Raw genomic sequence first — 14,102 nt, 5'->3', positions numbered from 1 at the left:
CACAAATGCATGCTCAAACATGTACTTGCATCAAACACACTCCATATTCCGCTATCTAAAATAATGACGAGCATGATCTTCGAACTATGACAAGAAAATCACTTCTATTCCCATACATTCAAATCATGCTCAGCTTGATTTCCGATCTACAATCATAAAAGTCCTAGATATTCACAACTAAGTGGTGTATGTGAGCAGAAAAGTGTTTCATACAATAAAAATAAATTTATTGGGTGATGCATTTGTACCATGTACTTACTACGAGCATTTACCCGATTTGCATTTCACATTGCATTGCATTCAATGCACATTGGCTTATATTTGTTTTGATACTTAGCGTAAGTATCACATTTTTAGTATATCCTGCACTCAAATCAATAGGCAACCATAAAACCCCTAAATATCCACAACTACGTGCGGTGTGTGCGCACAACTTGTATTTGTAATTCAGTGACGTATTTAGCATAACAACATCATGCTTACTCAATTAGTGCCCAAACATGCTCTCTATAAGTTCAATTAAGAAAACTTACATTAATAATGTGAACAACAAATCGAAACCCAAAAGACCGGGGGGTTTTGAAATTCGCAAAGACCGCTCAAGCAACGATGCACCAAACACTTGGTGCGCGGTCAAAAATGCCAAAAACTCTAAAAATATTAAATCCCCCAAAATCCAGAAAGATAAGGTGAACCACCAATATTAAATGCTGAGCAGAAAACGATGCATACACCAATATCTCCATCTCACCAAATTTGGTTACTGCAAAACATATATTAAATATTTTAAATAGTACTTTTGATTAAAATAACCAAAATGCCCCTTGGTTAAAAATTGAGATTTTTAACTTGCTCAATTCATCTAATAAATTCCAAAATTCAATGATATCACACCAATATTTTACAAAACTCTTAAAAACATGTTTTTGATCAAAAGTAATATAATTGATTGTTAAATATCTGACATAGTTTTAAAAATACCAATTTTACCCTTGTTAGCCAGAAATGAGTATTTGAGCATTTAAACACCAATAAATGAGATTTAAACGATAGAAACACATTTCTAACTCGAAGATAAAGATGAATTATTTATTTATTAATAATATCCAAAATTTACAGGTTTTACAACAAAAAGGAACTTCCTTTTTATACATTGACAAAAATAGCCTTTACAAAAGAAAGAAATAACAAGAGTACGCAAAATAGGGGTAAAAGGCAAAAATACCCTATAAAGTAGAAAGAGAACAATGACACGATGTGCATGGCACTCTTTAACAAGACACATACTACTGTTAAAATCAACATGGATCTAACAATTTAAAAATTGTAAATGCATGTTTATAAGAGAAAAGTATGTGATCAAGCAAAAGTAGAAATAAAATACAAAAAGAATGCAATAAGAGTGTAAACATAGGAGAAAAACAAATTATTAATTTGTTGAGATGCGATATGAAAATATGATGTTCTTTCTCAGTTTTTTTATCTTTTGGTTCCTTTCTGAAATTTAAGGAGCAAATTCATTGGTAATCCATGTGAATGAGGGTCTGTATGAAGGTCTGATTTGAAAATGTTCGTCTGAGGAGGACTTCTACTTAGGAATATAAAAATTCACATTCTAACAAATGATGGGTTAAATAGGTAAAGTCAAAAGATAAGGCAGGTACATGAGGGGTATTTAGAATACTGTAGAATGATATTTTCTATTGATTAGAACAGAGGGAGACAAAATCTGAAGTCTGGAAAAAGGGTAAAATACAAAAAGCCATTGAATTTAACAACTATTTACGAAAAACTGCCCAACTTTTTGTTGTACATTTAACTGTGTCTTCTCATCTTTGTTTCAGAGGCACACTTGTTCCTAAAATTACTCAATTGACCATTATTTACTCTAACAAAATGACTAAAATGCCCTCAATGTTTGTTTCTTTAATAAAATAAAATAAAATTACATTGAGGGCAGTTTAGTCACTTGGGACAGGCAGGGTATACAGAGCAGTTCTAAGACAGGGAAGGGCAGGTAGGATAATTCGAAGATGGGTAAAGACAAGTAGAACAATTTGGCATCAGCTTGCCACATCTCCTTGATCACCTATTATGTTGTGAACTAGACGTGCCATGGATGCATGTTTCGTCTGTCCTAAATAAGCAGGAGGATGATGTCATCCTTCTCCCATCTAGTTGGATGGGTTTGAGGAAGATAGGTTTGCACTCGGCACTATTCTTTCTCAAAGAATGAAGAAGTCACAAATGAAGTGATTCAAGAAAAGAAATCCTCCAATGGAAAAAGAGTTATTACTATATGAGATGAGTTTTGGAAAACAATCATTATGAAAAAAAATCGAGAAGTGAATGGTTATCTATCACTAATGGTTTGTAAGTATGGTATCGTCCTCCGTATTGGTCGGGCCCAAAATAAGATACGCATCGTATCGTCAAAAATTATAAATTTTTAATAAAAATGTTCCATAAATTATAAAAAAATCATAAAAATTCAGGAAAAATTAGCAAAAATTATAAAAAAAATCATGACATATGAAACAATGATGAATTACACAAAATACAACCATAAAATCACATATGAAGCATTTATGTCTCTATGAGCTGCATAAGACATCATCAAACATCAACTATCTCACAAGAATAATGCAAAATATTAAATATCTTGCAATTAAGAACATGCCACAAGACTCATACTTTTATATTATATAAACAAAAACAAAATAACCAAGTTTATGAATACTTAACAGTTAAATAACTAAGTTTTTTAAAAATATACCATCAATCAATCATCATCATCATCATTATCTTCTTCTCTTCCTTCGACAATCATATCGTCTCCAATGTACGTGGGCTCTTCATCATCTACCTCTAGTGCTTAGGGATGCACAACGAGCCGAGCTAGCTCAGGCTTGACTCAGTAAAGCTTAGCTCGGGCTCGGCTCAGCCGATAAATGAGCCGAGCTTAAACTAAGCTCTGAGGCTCGGCCGAGCAAATGAGCTGAGCTTGATTGGCCTATCGAGCTCGATAAGGCTCGGTAGGCTCGATAAGGCTTGACTCATTATATATATATATATAACTCCACCCCGCTCCAACTCGAGTCCCCCTCCCAGATTCGGGTCGTGCCCTGTCTCGAGACCTCATGGTGTCCAAGATTCAGGAGGGTCCCTCTTGGTGACCCTGCCACCCACTAGAAGCCCTCTGCGGTTCAAAGCCATGAGAAGCAGACTGCAATCGGAGATGACCACGACAATGGTCAACCACATTCTCGAGCTACCCATCACTGGAGAGGAAGCCCCACAAATCAACTTTGACGCAGATAGAAGCCTATTGAATCCATGATGACCGAATAGGAAGGGGTTGAAGAAGAGAGGTGAAAGAGGTTTGGTTTGTGAGCAGTCCACAAGAGACACCTACGACTACTCCCGAGGCTTCTATGCATCTTTTCTAAAGCGCCATCTTCCATCGTCGTGTCCAACCATGAGCAATCACCAGCACTAAACGACAACCAAGTTCGATGCCCACGAGGCCACCTCTCTCTCTCTCTCTCTGTTCCCAGACTAAGCTTAACGAACCAAGTGGAGCTCGGGCCAGCTCTGTTCGTTGCGCTTAGGACGAGTTTATCAAATCGAGCCAAGCTTGTCCCAGGCTTGACACGAGCTGAGCCTGAACACCAGTGGTTTAGGCTCGGGCCGAGCTCGAGCTGAGCCTGAGCATCGTTTACCTGGGCGAGCCGAGCTTGAGCATTCCAAGCTCGGCTCTAGCTTAGCTCGTACGCATCCCTACCTGTGCTCCTTCCACGTTGATCCACTGAAATTCCTCTTCATTCAAAATGTCAGCTTCTTCTTCAACCCATGCATCCAATACATCAAAAATTTTCAAACTAATGAGATTAAATTGCTCTTTGTGTCTCTTTGACGCTAACTTTTCTAGTTACCTAAAAAGTAAAAAGATATGAAAACATTAAAATTAGTTGGATTTTGTATGATATAAAAAAAATTAAATAAACACATGAAAATGATAAATAAACTTTACAAAGTTATATACCTTTGCCTCAGTCGTAAGTTGTAGCGAACGTAGGTGAGGTCATTGAGCATTTTGTGCTTCAATCTATTCCTTCGTTTTGTATGTATTTGCTCAAAGACGCTCCGGTTTCTCTCGTATCCACTTGCACTATATGTTTGACTAAGAATGCGAATGACAAAAGCTCTTAAATTTGGGACATCACTTCCAAACCTAGTCCACCGTATGTCTGAAAAAAAAAACAACAAAATGAGAAATCAATAAGACAATAATAGATACAATAATATAAAACATCATACCTAAATAACAATATGAAATTAAAATTAAAATAGACAATAAATTACCTAGACACATCATGACACAGTTTTGCGCTGCTGCAGGTCTCCCCATATCATAAATTTTCATTTATTTATGAATTTGATCTTGAACGCCATAATCAGGGTTCAACCTTTCGATGCAATCTAAAAGTCCCTTGTTGATTTCTCTGTTTATTTTAAATATAGGGGAGTATCTAAATGCAATATTTAAATAATATGCTGCAACATGAAGATGTTGATGAAGTTGCCCAATCCACGTATGATCAATGATGTTCTATATAGGCGTGTACAATTTTTTTTTCCATTCAAATTTATCTCTAATGACCTCTTTTGCCTTATTCATGACTTCATAGAGATAACCTATAACTGGTTTGTCTTCACTGCCAACCAATCGAAGTACCTTCTGTAAAAATATCTTCAAAAAAGCTATGTGTACAAAGGGACTAGATTCTCAATAGGAAGTATATGCACAAAGGTACAAAATGAACATTCATAAAAGAGTACAAATGCACAAAGGCATAAAAATAAAGAAAGATTTTATTGAATGAGTGAGAGAGCCTTACAAAAGGATAGATTTACAAAGGGGGTAACCCCTTATTTATACACTCATGAGGACCTAAGGAGCCCCCCCCATATAGACGTTACGGTCATATTATTGACCGTTAGAGGGGCCCAACGTTTATATGGTGGCCCCTTAATGCCTAAAAGACAAAAAGTTAAAAAGAAAAAATAAAGAAATACAAAAATGAATAAAGCATATCCAAAAAGAATATGTGTGAAACTGAGAAAAGACTGTTTTACCCCTAGTGGGTATTACAGGAATTATATATATATATATATATATATGTATATAGATACATAGACATATATATGAGATATATATGTATATGTCTCTCTCTCTCTCTCTCTATATATATATATATATATATATATAAATAAAGATACATTTTAACACCTTCACCAACAATATTGTTATTCTCAACAACTTCACGCATGAATCCCAGAATTCACTTCTAAATACAATATTTAGATTTTTTCTTGTTTTTTTTGTGAATGGGGATATGCATTCCACTTATTTGATGAAAACATTTTTTAGTGTAGTTCTATTCATTACTAGACTTTGCACTGTCAAAAAATTCGTAGTAAATCTAGTAGCTGCACACCGAATCAACTCAACACCACTAGTTTTCTTTCTTATTAGGCTCAAAATTCATGCATGATTGTAAATAAATTTAGTAACTTCTTGGCAACATTCAACTGTGTGATTTATCTCATCAATGCTGTCGATGTCCTCAAGCATGCAGTCTATGTAATGGGCAGCACACAGGGTCCAAAAGGATTGACCCATAATTTTCTGTCAATTCTTTACCTACTGCCCTAAAATTTGTTGCATTATCAGTAATGAATTAAACAATATTTTGAGGTTGAACCTCTTTTATAACCTGATCAAATACCCTGAGCAATACATCTGTTGTCTTGAGCGTATCAGATAGATCAATTGACTTTAAAAACATAGTTTTTTGGGGCAATAAAAAAGAAAATTTATCAAGGTCCTTGACTTTTTGTTTGTTTATCCATCTACCATGATGCTACACCTAGTTTCTCTCCATGATTGTCTCATCTAATCACGATATGCCTTCACCTCATTCATATTTGTATTTAATTTTTTTTCTCTCAAAGTTTGATATGAAGGCATTTTATATTCAGGCCTGATACTGGTTATGACATCTTCCATGGCCTGAAAATGAAATGAATTATCCACATTGAAAGAAATGCAAGCATCATAGAACCATCTCTCAACTGCGACATTCGCCTGCTCGATTAAATGTTGAGTCATAGCAGTACGAATGTTGGGTTGCACCGAAGGGGTAGTCCTAGGAGGGAAAAAGCTCCTAATAGAGCCTCTAGCTTTACCTCTTCTCGAAGAACTCCCTCCTCCTCTTTTTTTTATGCCCGCGACACTACTACTACTAGCACCAACCACACATTTTCCTTTTGCTGCAGAAATTCCTACTTCTGATGCTATGCTAGGGGTTGGAAGATCAGTAGGGAGCTCATCTTTGTTTTCTCAGGGCTATACATACCCTGTTTCTGCCTCACTCATTTTTTTTTCTTGTCTTTTTTCTCTCAAATCAGTGTATAATTATTGTCCTTACTATTTCACAATATCCGACAAATTCCTTGATGTGCAGGCCGCAACATTGAGAAGTGTCCCGACTAAATGATGCTTCAATTGAGAGATACTAGTCGAAAAAATAGTATGGCAATAGTTGCACTCGATTTTCAATCGGTTTTTCACTCATTACTTGAGTGCCCCATTGCCATGCCAGATCATTTGATGTCATCTTCCTTAAAAAAAACTCAATAAGAAGCAAAAAATAGGGATTTTTTACCTTAACCACTCTCTTGAGTGAAGAATAGTGAAAATGCACTCGTAATCAAACTGCAAAAGCCCTCTCCCTTGCACACGGATCGGCCCTCAAATCGCTCCCGCGACTCCTAGGGTGCATTAATATCCTTCTAATGGCCTCTATACAATCGAGGGAGTCGCCCCTCAACAGGTTTTTAAAACCTAAAAAATTTTACGATTCAGCCCTTTTTAAAATGCGCCGAAGGTGTATCGTACGATACAAGGTTGTATCGTACGATACACACTCGTATCGCGGTATGAGTGTTTCATATCGTTATTTTTCATAGTAACTATATGTATTGTACGTACGTTACAGTACAATACTTACAACATTAATATTGCCCCTACACAACACAACCATTTCTCTCTCTCTCTCTATATATATTCTAGTGGTAACTCCTTTTCTCTTATGCTTCCTTCTTGTCTTTCTTTCTTGTTCGTTGTTGTAATCATCATCATCATCATCAGCATCTTTTTTTTCAAAGTAATTTTGTTCTTACTGAAATGGTTGTTTCATTCTTTTGCTTTTTGATTTCAAATGTCCTATTTTTTGACCTTGCCTTTCTGTTGTTTAGGGATTTATTAAGTAAATGTGTCTATCTAATCTATGCACTTGCACACACCTGCACATCCTGTCTTTGTTTATTTGTTTCTGGTATGCAAGCTGGTTGATAGCTCTCACTGTAGATGGTGATGTTCGATCATTTATAACTTTTGCTTATAGTTATTTAATTTTAGCTTCCTTTTCATTTCATTAAACTAGATCAGTTAGCCTTGTTAGCTATTATGCTGCACATGGAGAAATAGGTCATTCTGTGGATGCACATGACTCCGTTGATTTATAGTAGGTTAAAAGTTTAAGCATTTTTTCAGTGATAATATTTTAATGTTTTCGATTCTTATGCGAAATGTTTGTGTTGTTCATTCATCTTTTTTCAGAGAGAACATTGTCTTGTCCATGAATTTTGGTTGTTTGTGCATTGTTAGCTACAACACGAATGTTGTGAGACTACTTATTATGTTCTTTAAAATACCTTGGTTTTGCAGGGTGATAAATTTTTATCTGATGTTACACATGTTATCGTTGATGAAGTTCATGAGCGCTCTCTTTTGGTTAGTTACCTTGTTTTGTATGTAGCTTGTTTATTTTTGTTCATGTAATTGTTTTGTTTGTTATCCTTAAAACCTTTTTGAATCAACTTCAATTCATGCACAAGTTTCAAACGTGCTTGGTGTGAGGAATAACAAAGTGATGATCTTGTGCTGCTTGTTTGATGCTATTTCTTCAATGTTATGAATCTTAATTGCAATCCGTGTGGATTTTAGTTGCTTTGAAATGCTTAGTATTTATTACCTTTTTCTTCTTAGATGCTCTTTGATCATTTAGTGAGTTTGAATTTACGAGCACTTCTTAAGTTGCCATGCGGGATCATATGTTACTTGTTTGATGTTCTTTGAAAAGGAGGCATGGTTATATACTTATATGAACTGAAGATGACGCACTAAGATTACGGATCTAGGTAGGCAGTTTTGTACATTTGGTAGTGAATTTCACAGAAACGTGGCTATGACAATTGACAAAGTTGAGGAAGCTGTTGTTTTGGTTAGGAACATGACTAGGAACAATATTGTAAAAGTCATAGCATAACATAAAACACAATGCTAAAAAGGGTGATATGATACACCATTGAGGCTAATTTTAGGAATGTATCCGTATTGTGTCACATTTAAAAAAGTTTCAGATTGGCTGGTATTCCACTAATTAGTCACCAAGGGTTCAAAACTTTTATTAAGTGAGAGAAATTCCCCATAGCAGAAATATGATAGATGCAAGATTTGGTAGACCGGAGTTAAATCTTCGATATATTTCTTATTGGAAATATCCTTGTTTCGACTGATAATGAGTAGGACCAAATAGTTTGATCACAGTAGGTCGTCGAACCCAGAGTTACCAGTCGAGGAAGCGGGAGCGAGAGCGGGAAGCGATACGGGAAGCGAGAGCGGGAAGCGAGGCACTTTCAAAAATTTAGGAAGCGGGGAAGCGTGGGACCACTTAGAAGAAAATTATGAACACAACCAACATGATCCAAATTCCCTAGGCTACATTATTCCCTAGTTAGACATTTCTCCTGGTTAATTGATTAAAACAAGATTGCAAGTGACACTGCAGACCCAACAAGATAATGAAGAGTGAAAAAAACACTGCACCTAAGCAAGCCCAATCTTAGCTCAACTGAGTACACACAATAGTGTGGGGTCACCCAATTAACTAGTAACCCCCCAAATCCCCAATGCACTTCATATCTATTAACCATATTCACAAAAATATCTCGGGATTTTTTAAGCCACGCTATTTTAGCGCAAGATCTATAGAAACAAATACAATCCCTCCACAAAAAATGAGACATTTTGAACATATCATGGTTTTTGTTGCAATATCATTAACATGATATCTACATTTTTATATTTTAATGTTTTTATTGTGTTTTCTCATACATTTTCAAGTTTTAAATGTACATAGACCCCCCCCCCCCAAAAAAAAAAAAACAAATTTCTTCAATTTATTGTAATATTTTCGTTCATCGTCGAGAAAATACCAATAACGAGATTTGTGACTTTGCTATTAACCAAGCGTCGCAGCGAGCAAAGTGACTCCCTGTGAACGATCGACGCAGAAATCCTGCTTCGTTGATAACAATCGATCGATGTCACCAAGACATCTTAAAAATCCACGTATCTAACGCACAGTGACAACATCACCAACATGCCGGCTGAAATCCAATCAAACCCATCGGTTTCTTTCCATTCATTTCCAACCAAACACGCATCAAGCTCGATCGAGACTCTGTAGAAAATCAAACAGCAACAACGGAGGGACGAGAAATGACAGAGGAGAGAGAATCGAGAAAAGAGAGCGTACCTGAACAAAGACATCGTCGGTGGCAGAGCTCGTCGGTCGTCGGACGTGAATAGCGGAGGAGGTCGCCGGTCGTCGAATGTCAATGGAGGAGGGCGTCGTCGATCGTCGGATGTCAATGGAGGAGGAGGTCACCGGTGGTCGAAAATGAGAGAGAGAGAGAGAGAGAGAGAGAGAGAGAGAGAGAGAGAGATGAAAAAAACCAAAACCCTAAGTTTCTTTTTTTTTTATCTTTATGATTTTTTAAAGATGTCCATTTTGCCCTTATTCAAAAACAATTTTCTTTAATTTTTTTGTTTTTCACGTGTTAATTTTTTTTTAAAAAAGGGGCAAACTTGACATTTTAAAAAACGCGTCCCCCTTTAAAGGAGTACCCGTACCCCTTTAACGGGGGACACGTACCCCTTTATAGGGGGACGTGCTTCCCTTTAAAGGGGGACGCATACCCCTTTAAAGGGGGATGCACTTCCTATATTTTCATGCGCTTCCCCACGCGTTTCGGAAGCGTCGCGTTTCACGCTTCCGAAGCACGTCTCGGGGAAGCGCACTTCCCCTAGTACATGCGCGTTTCTAGTAACTCTGGTCGAACCATACCACATAGTTCTAGCAACAATAAATGCTGGGCCAAACATAACGGTACTACTAGAAGACAATTCTTCTCTATTATCTTAGTATTAGTCTATGTCACATAGGTGTGGGTATGGATGCGGCAATGCGACACTTTAAGAAAACTTGGGTGTAGGGATGTGGGAGGGTATATATATATATAATTTTTAACACCACCCTTTATCCCTTCTCGAGGTACCCCATTCTTGAGCTCCATCCCTCTTTGCCCATTCTTGAGGTACCTATTCTTTTTTTAATGAGGGGGGCTCATGGTACCCCTTGGGGGCGGGGGCTTGAGGTACTCCTACCCATTCTTGAGCCCCGTTCCTTTTTTCAATGGACCAAAATGGACTCGGTCAAAGTTGATCGAGTCCATTTTGGACGAAGATAACACTGGGTGTGCGTTGACTGCACACAGGGTCACAATGACCGTACCGGGTGCCGCACCTGCACCCGCGTCGCGTCGACGTTGGTGAGCGGGACTCTTTTGCGAGTCCCTACGATATTAGTTAGTGACCCTAGCTTAGTGAGTCCTTTCTCTTGTGATCTACTGTTTACCCCAGTCATACATTTTGTCTCTGTGAACAAGGAGAAAGGGGGCCCAACAAGAAGAGCATTGTAGCATGAGAGGGCAAGGAGGTCAACATGCTTCAAATGTATTGCCTAATTCAATACTGTGTTGTATGATACACCCTGATATGGGGTGTATCATACCTTGATATATGGTGTATTGTATGATAGTTGATACGTTAGAGAACTTATTTTGTCAACACCTATATTTTCAAAATTTTAAGAGGTCCAACCATTTTTCTCTTTCACTTGTAAGGGTCATTTTTGACCACCACACATGTTAAAATGTTTGATAAAATGTATGTATATATATATATATACTTTTGTAATTTGTCATAACCCACAAGGGTATTTTGGTCTTTTTGTCATATGCAATTAGAATACTCCACTAGGGATTATTGTACATTTTTATTTCTTTTTCTTTTATTCTTTTGACCTAGGGCCTTTTGGTCTCTTCATAAAGCCATTGGGACTCTCCCCAACAGTCATAAATATGACCGTTGACAATTGGGGAGCTCCCAGCGGCTCTATGGGAGCCCCCTTTGGTGTATAAATAGAGGGTGTTAGTCCTTCTCCTCTTTAATGCTTTTTAGCATTTGATAAATTCATTATTATTTATTTTATGTGTTCTTGATTGTGATCTTGTGCTTAACACTTTGTGGTTCTTTGTATCTTGCCCATTAGTCGCTTCATTATTGTGTGGTTGAGATCTCTCTTTAGCCTCTTGTGGTATCTCTCTTGTGAGCTTGTATTTCATTACAACACATTCTAATTCATTTTGTGAGCTTTGGATGTGAGATTTGACATTTTCAATAGTGAGGACTTTGAGACTCTTTTTGTGCTCTTCATTCTAGAAGCCAATTTTGTGAGAGGAGATTGGTTTTCGATTATTGAAATGAATGGATCATGATAGAGTTCTCCTTCAAACTCAATGGATCCAACTACACGATGTGAGCTTCTTTTTTGTCATGGAGCATGAATCAAGAGTAGAGCTCTCCTTCAAGCTCAATGGATGGCCATGGAGAATCACCTCAAAGGCAAAAAACTTTGGGGATTCGTAATGGACACTACTCTTGAATCCTCTTTAAAGCTTACCAAAATCGAAGAAGGTGTTGAGAAGACCTTTGAAGGAGATGATCGAGTTAAAGCTATCCATGAACACTAAATAAATGTAGAAGATTGGAAAAACAATCATGCTCAAATTTTGGCATGGTTCATGAACAATTTTGACATAAAAATATGTGCCAACATTGCTAAGTTTAGAAGAGCTATTGAAGCATGGTTCTTTCTTAATGGTATGTATACCCAAAAAGATCCTATTAGACAATACTTTTGTCAAGACAAGATTAGAATCACTAAATAAGGGTACATGAGTGTCCATGATTATTTTAGTGTTTTATCTCTACTTTGGGACAAATTGATACTTTTTGAGCCAAAATGGGTGGCTCCTAAAGATATTGAGCTTAGAAGAGAACAAATTATGAAAAAACACTTCTTCCAATTCCTTCATGGTCTAAGACCGAAATTTGAACAAGGTCCTCTCTTCTTTATAGGATTAAGGCTATACCTCTTGAAGATGCTCTTGCTGAGGTATGCCAAGAAGAAACTCGCCTTAGCATGACTAATAAAGGTTAAGATGTTTTGGCCGTTGCTAGGCCGGGTATCAATGTAAAGGCTTATAGGCCTCCCCACTTTGTAAAACAAAATAACTATAATAGTGGATACAACTATAATAGTAGATATAGGAAGGGTGCTATTTGTCATTATTGTAATGAACCGGGGCATATTGTTGCATATCATTTATACTCATTTGAGAACCATGAAGTTTGCTACTTTCATCTATTTTTGAGGGCTTTAAGGTGAAAAATCTCTCTCATTTCCTTAGTTATAAAAGATTTTGGAGTGAGATCTTGAATGATTTGACATGACAAGGGTGAACCTATATTAAGAATGGGGAGTCCTGTTTTTTTTAGATCTGCAAAATTTGGAATAGCTATGAATGTGTGGTATTGCATGATCCATCAGTGATGAGCATTTCTGTTGGGTGCCTCGATTAAAACATCATGTAGTCGAGACACACAACCATATTGCCCATGCATGTTGGAAGACCTTGGTGGCTATAAAATGACATTCTCATCTAAATTGCTCACTGTTTTTGCATGCTTGTATAACATATTTTTTTTCGGATTCTTGTCTGTGTTTTAGATTTAGAAGTATCAACTTTGTTGGCTCATGATATATAGTGGGATTACACCTTGTCGTCTTCTTGAATCAAATAATGGTGAGTGCCGCACTTGACGGCATGATGCGTCGTGCTCACACCATCTACTTTGTGCTTGCTTGTTCATAACACACCATGTCTTCATGTCATCTGATGGGGCAATATAATGCCTTGACATTGTGGATGGAGACTTGCACATACACTTGAATTGAAAGACTATAGAATGCTCGACGTGTCCATGGTGTAGGATCTCTTCATTAACGAGAACACCATTGGTCTATGGGACTTCGATCACATTGAGAACGTGGTGCTCCCACATTGGCAAGACCTGACATGACATAGCCTATGAGAGTCACTTGCACTGAAAGACTCCAGGATACTCGATGTTCCATGGTGTGGAAGTTCTTCATGAACGAGAGTACCATTTGGCCATTTGAACATTTGACCTCAACCGCGTTGAGGACATGGTGCTCCATCATTGGCAGGACCTAGCACAACATAGCTTATGCGGGTCACCCTATACATTGAGGCCTTCTCTATTGTTAGAAAGCGTATCTAGAATGTATATTCACTGTTAGAAAGTTGCCAAACTAGGAAGCGAAAGCGGGAAACGATACGAGAAGCGGAAGCGAGAAGCGATGCATTTTAAACTATATAGGAAGCGGGAAGCGAGGAATAAAAAGAAAAGAAATATAACAATTGAATGAGAATCAAAATAAAATACAAATAAAAACTAAAATATAAGTGACTGATATTAAATTTTATGATTTTTTAGTATAAGAATTAAATTTTTAACAAAATCTAAAAATGATGACTACCAATGTAGCGAAAGCACATGAAAGTGAGTGAGAAGAGTCAACGAAAATACATAAAAAGTTAAGTTAGAGAACATATAATAAGAATAAATAAAGCGTGTGGAAAACATAGAAGAAGCGTAGGGGAATCAAGGTTCTCATCAAGTTTCGGAAGCGAGGAGTATCGTGCTTCCGAAGCGAGTTTCCAGGAAGCGAGCTTCTCACCTATCTAAGAAGCTTCCGGTA

At 37.1% G+C, this 14,102-nt stretch overlaps 1 protein-coding gene across 7 annotated transcripts in view; it reads left to right on the top strand.

Moving 5' to 3' along the window:
* The window catches only part of LOC149836674 (RNA helicase family protein), a 307,604-nt gene that overhangs the window by 102,797 nt on the left and 190,705 nt on the right, over positions 1-14,102 (top strand). For all 7 annotated transcript variants that reach the window (XR_016431827.1, XM_090005515.1, XM_090005514.1 and 4 more), the window contains one exon: positions 7,796-7,861. Coding sequence is in view for 6 of the 7 variants with exons in the window: in XM_090005515.1 (XP_089861641.1) it covers positions 7,796-7,861 (66 nt within the window). In the remaining variant the exon portion in view is untranslated. The remainder of the gene's footprint in view (positions 1-7,795; positions 7,862-14,102) is intronic.

This window comes from Nuphar pumila, chromosome 5, assembly GCF_984573655.1.
Source record: "Nuphar pumila chromosome 5, dmNupPumi1.hap1.1, whole genome shotgun sequence".
NCBI lineage: Eukaryota > Viridiplantae > Streptophyta > Magnoliopsida > Nymphaeales > Nymphaeaceae > Nuphar > Nuphar pumila.
Note: the sequence above shows the minus strand (reverse complement) of the source record. Positions and strands in the feature narration are given on the sequence as shown.